We start from the raw sequence: 5,000 nt of genomic DNA, 5'->3' as shown, positions 1-5,000 counted from the left end.
CACTATATAGGCCTAGTGGACAGAAACTTGGGTTAGGGAACTGCTGGTCAGAGCTTGGTGGAGTCGCCTATGACCCACATGAGGAGGAGGAGGAGGAGATAAAGATTTAGTGGCTGTGTTAGCCTTGTTTAAGCTTGAATGTAAAATAATAAATAAGCTTAACAGAAGCCTCCCAGCAACTTCCTCTGAACAGACAGGGCATTAGCAAAGGAGTAAAATGTAGTACATGGTGAAGTACATGGGGTGGTACATGGGGTGGTACATGGTGAAGTATTCATTATAAATGAATGATAACAAGCTTGAAGACATTGGATCCACTCTGAAATGTGGCACTGATGTTGTGTAGCTGCAGGCTGAAACTACGAAATGTGTTTTAATTGTGTGCAGTGCAGTCGGATTTGGCACTAGAACTGCCCATAGGAAAATGGAATATATTGAAATATGTTGATATATTTCAAAATCTAAATAGAATATAATGTTCTATATTTTCAATGCATCACATTTTTGTACTGGTTGACTGAATGTATCGGGAATTGTGGCTGGTCTGTTTAAGGATGGGGTCTATGTGACTCCATCCAAAATCACCATGAAGTGAAGCCTCACCCACACATCTCCACTCAGACCTCCACACCTCCACACACACACCTCCACCCAGACCTCCACCCCTGCTGCAGCTGAACCCTCCTACAACCGTCTCAATGCAATCCACTCTCCTTTTGTAAATGCTGTAGATCTGCAATAAATCAAATCCAAAATCGATATCTGCGTCTGTGTGTGTTGGGGGGGGGGGGTGTGTCACTCAGAGGGTTAGAGTTCGATCTGCTGCACCACTCTCTCCAGCGCTCAAGCGTGTCCACCATCTGCAACTTTCCATGTATAACTTTATATTTAGCAAACGCTCTTGGCCTAGCTACTTACAATCAAGCTTTGTTGTAACTTTGGCAGAACTTGTTGGGTTTAGATTACCAAAAGATTACTGACGTTAATATCTTATTCATTTTTAACAAGTTTGCGCTTCCTTGTTATTTATGGTAAGCAGACAGGCCCGAGGCTGCCTGACCTCAGTGTTAGGGAGGCAGGGCGGTAATACCGGGCCTGACATAAGCGCGCTATGACCGCGACACATTCGTTAGATTTGTCTATTAGTGGTTGTTTCAGCCTTTAATCTATCCCATAGTGATCACAGCGGTCACTTAATTCAGCTTTAACTGAACTTAAAGATCAACCTTGTCAGCATGTACAATGATTAGGCTTTTACGTCTTGACATCATCGAACATATGTTAACATAAATACAAACGCACGAAAATGAGCAAACTCCGCTTCTGGCATGAATTAGTCATTACGTGACTAATCTGGTCTCTTGAACCGGGTGCTTACTTTGTTTTGCACGGTAGCTGCTCGGTTAGGCTCGCTTAGTGGCGCGCGCCGTTTTTCATTCTCTCCAGTTGGGATCTTCAAATTTTTTTTTTGCTCTCGCGCCCTCGATTCTCGAAGTCTACAAGCGAAAGTGGGTGTGTCACGTGAAGCTTCTGCGTGCTCCGAAAAGAGGAAAAACTTTTACTATGAGTGTAGCTCGAGACTCTCGCTAGCGCGACAGTATGGCGATCTGGACTCGCGCAGACAAGCACGGACAGCTGGACTTGCTGTGGCGGGACCGCTGGGTCCGAGTGGCGGCTGAACTCACTCGTGAAACTTTGACTTTGGCGACGGAGGGCGAGCGGAGCGGGTCCACGAGCCTGGAACACAGCTCTGGAGTTCGAAACGGAATGTCGAACGGAAACGAGCCAGGTCTCGCTAGTGGCCGCCAGAACCAGAACGTCAACGTAGACGACCATCACAGCCACGGTCCCGTGAGCCCAACCGGAAGCCCAGCGCGCCGAAGGTTCGGGCAGTTCGACAGCTGCGGCTACAGCAGTCCAGCGTTCGGTCACGAGGACGGCGCTCCGGGCTGCAGCCCCGGCGACGCGGCGGACGCAGTGAGGAAAGTCCGAGTTGTGAAGCAGGAAGCGGGAGGGTTAGGCATCAGTATCAAGGGAGGGCGAGAGAACCGAATGCCCATCCTCATCTCTAAGATCTTTCCCGGCCTGGCCGCTGATCAGAGTCGAGCTCTGCGGGTTGGAGACGCTGTCCTGTCGGTTAATGGCAACGACCTCCGCGAAGCCACGCACGATGAGGCGGTGCAAGCGCTTAAGAAGGCCGGAAAGGAGGTTGTGCTTGAGGGTGAGTTTGAACGCCACCGCGGGGATTCCGTGGGGCCCCTGCTCTGGACTACTGCACGCGGTGGGTGAGGCGAGAATCGCGTGGCCCCGTGCACACGGGAAACATTGAACGCGTTTCACAGTGTAATAGTACAACGGAACGTCCAGTGGGGAAAGCAAAAGCGGTTCTTTTCCTTTCGCTTCAGCGCGCCTTCACTGCAGGCTTTCGCAGTATTTCCAGAGTGTCGGTGGTGTGTGAGTGTGGGGAGGTGGAGCTGACGTGCTTTTCTGAGTTATGTGGTGACTGGATTCCGTTCAGAGCGCGCCGGTGATCACAGCCTCTCTGAGCGAGACGACTTGGCCCTGGGTCACCAGTTCGACCAGTCAGTATTGATGAGAGTGGCACACAATCTGTGGGGCTCCTGTTTTTGCAAGAACCCTCAGACTGGCGGAAGTAGGGTCCCAGTCGGACACCAGTTCTTGACAGCTATGTTTAACTGGAAGTTGTTGTATCTGGTGAGTTGTTTGTATGTGGAATTCCCCACAAGCTCTTGGTGACTTTACAACTCACAACTTAATCAGAGACAAATGGGGTTCCGGCTTGTATTTGAGGACCCATGCGAAGGCCCGATTTGGGGAGTTTCTTACACTTATGGTATTTAGCAGATGCACTTATAGTTGTTTAACAGATCTGGCCTCTGTTAGTGGGTTTGGTCACCCCTAACAGCCTCGTTCCCACTGTGGGGCCGAGCGAGTTTGGACTGTGTAACCGTTGCAGACACATTTTTACATCAACACTGTTCAGCATGGAATGCTTACATTAACTAGTCCCTAATGCCTAACCATGCCAGAGCTACAGAACTGTTCAGGTGACATGCTTTAATGATGCAGTGATTGGCTGATTGGTTTTAAGCCTCTTCTAGTTGCCTTCTCTTGTAGTCAATGTTCAGCGTTTGATAGTGTTTTGGGCTATTTTACACAAAAAAAAACCTAAAATAGTACAATCAACTTCAAATTATCCATCTTGTCAGACAATATGGAACAGAACGGCCTTAAGGACCTGTGTGGCTCTACGGTAGAGAGAAGCTGAACCTGGTCGGGTCTTGTATCTGACAGCTCCTCTGTTACTCTGTAAAAGGAACCTGAACAACTTGCTGAAGAATAATCCATACGAACAGCACATTGGCATATTTACAGATGTGTGATGAAAGCAAGCCCATGTTAAACACCTCATGGCATTTCCTGTTTGATGTCTGAAATCATGAACCATCCAGCTTTCACTCTGTTTTTTATGAAGCTTTTGTCATGTGTTGCTTTGGCCAGTGAATGTTTGGTTGCTTTTATGTTGCTTTTAGTGTTAGTCATCATTATATCAAAAGCACAGCTGTGGTATTGTGCAGAGTTAAAAACATTCAAATGAAAGCAAAGATTGGAGAATGAGACTAGCTGAGCTCAGAGCACACTCAGACCTGCACTGAAGACATGGCCTCTGTGTTGTCCAGTTTAACACTGAAGACATGGCCTCTGTGTTGTCCAGTTTAACACTGAAGACATGGCCTCTGTGTTGTCCAGTTTAACACTGAAGACATGGCCTCTGTGTTGTCCAGTTTAACACTGAAGACATGGCCTCTGTGTTGTCCAGTTTAACACTGAAGACATGGCCTCTGTGTTGTCCAGTTTAACACTGAAGACATGGCCTCTGTGTTGTCCAGTTTAACACTGCGCAGTGACACAAGGGCAGTTATTCATGCCCACCCTGTGCCCGGTGCTTCCTTCCTTCTGACTGGGCTCTCAGAACTCGCTGCCATGCTGGTAGAGGGCCTCCCCAGCGCAGGCCATGCCTACAGCTCCTTCTCACACCCAAACGTCTCATGTCTTGTCTGGTTTTGTTTGTTATAACTTTTTTTTTTTTAACCCATGAAGTAGTCTGAAGGCGAGGTCTTTAGCAGAGTGTGCTGCAGTGAACAGGCATAGCTGCTGAATTCTTGGTTCATGTCTAATGAGGAACAGGCAGGTTCATCAGGCTCCAGTGTGGAGATCATGTATCTTCTGCCCTGTGTGCTGGACTAAATCACTGCAGACCCTCCGGCCTCCAACAGAGACCTGTACCTGTAGTGTACCTGTACCTTTACTGTACATGTACCTGTACTTTACGTGTACCTTTCCTGTGCTGTAGTGCAGGAGGACTGAGGGGAATAAAGTTGGAAGGACACTGCTGAACTGCTGAAGAGTTTGCACTGCTTGCACTGATGGGTTTGTTTTGGCTGTGTCTGAAACTCCTTAGACTGCTCACTCCAAACTGCTGCATTTAGAAGTATTTGTCAGGTTTTGTTTTTGATGCGGAGTGCACTGAGGTGATGTTTTATTTGCTTCAGTGGAGTGGCTGTGATTGTATCTGCTCGCCTTCAATTGTGACCTTTGATTGCTCACCCACACACTGAGCCCCTCTCTAATTTTAAAATTGGGCTGAGCTGAATAACACCCGTAATGAGCAGAACAGCAGAGGGACATAGAGGCTCCACAGTTGCTCAAGTAATAGCTAGCATTAACTGCATATACAGTGTGTGGTAGGAATGCTTTTATTTTGTTGTCTCATCTGGATTTTTGTTTATTGTAGCAGCTTGGTTTGGTCTTGCGGTTGCTTATTCTAGTTACTATCTTAATATCTGACTATTTTTATGATTTATTGTTGTAGTTATTATCTTTGTTTTCAATGTTCTTAGTATGATGATAATTGTGGGAATCTGATCTTTGCTGAATTTTACTGCATGTTTCACTGGGTTTATATATTTGTGTGTGTG

The 5,000-nt window shown here is 47.1% G+C and overlaps 2 protein-coding genes across 3 annotated transcripts in view; both read left to right on the top strand.

The window, feature by feature from the left end:
* spire2 (spire-type actin nucleation factor 2) overlaps nucleotides 1-759 on the top strand; it is an 18,396-nt gene extending 17,637 nt beyond the window's left edge. For both annotated transcript variants that reach the window (XM_081699068.1, XM_027031230.3), the window contains one exon: nucleotides 1-759. This exon is cut by the window's left edge and continues 808 nt beyond it. The gene's annotated coding sequence lies outside the window, so the exon portion shown is untranslated.
* Nucleotides 760-1,391: 632 nt separating this feature from the next.
* sntb2 (syntrophin, beta 2) overlaps nucleotides 1,392-5,000 on the top strand; it is an 11,543-nt gene continuing 7,934 nt past the window's right edge. Inside the window, exon 1 of the mRNA XM_027031237.3 lies at nucleotides 1,392-2,221. Within this exon, the coding sequence (XP_026887038.3) occupies nucleotides 1,600-2,221 (622 nt within the window). The 5' untranslated portion in view covers nucleotides 1,392-1,599. The remainder of the gene's footprint in view (nucleotides 2,222-5,000) is intronic.

Source organism: Electrophorus electricus, chromosome 16, assembly GCF_041902795.1.
Source record: "Electrophorus electricus isolate QZ-2024a chromosome 16, ASM4190279v1, whole genome shotgun sequence".
Lineage (NCBI taxonomy): Eukaryota > Metazoa > Chordata > Actinopteri > Gymnotiformes > Gymnotidae > Electrophorus > Electrophorus electricus.
This window is presented reverse-complemented; position numbering and strand designations above follow the sequence as displayed.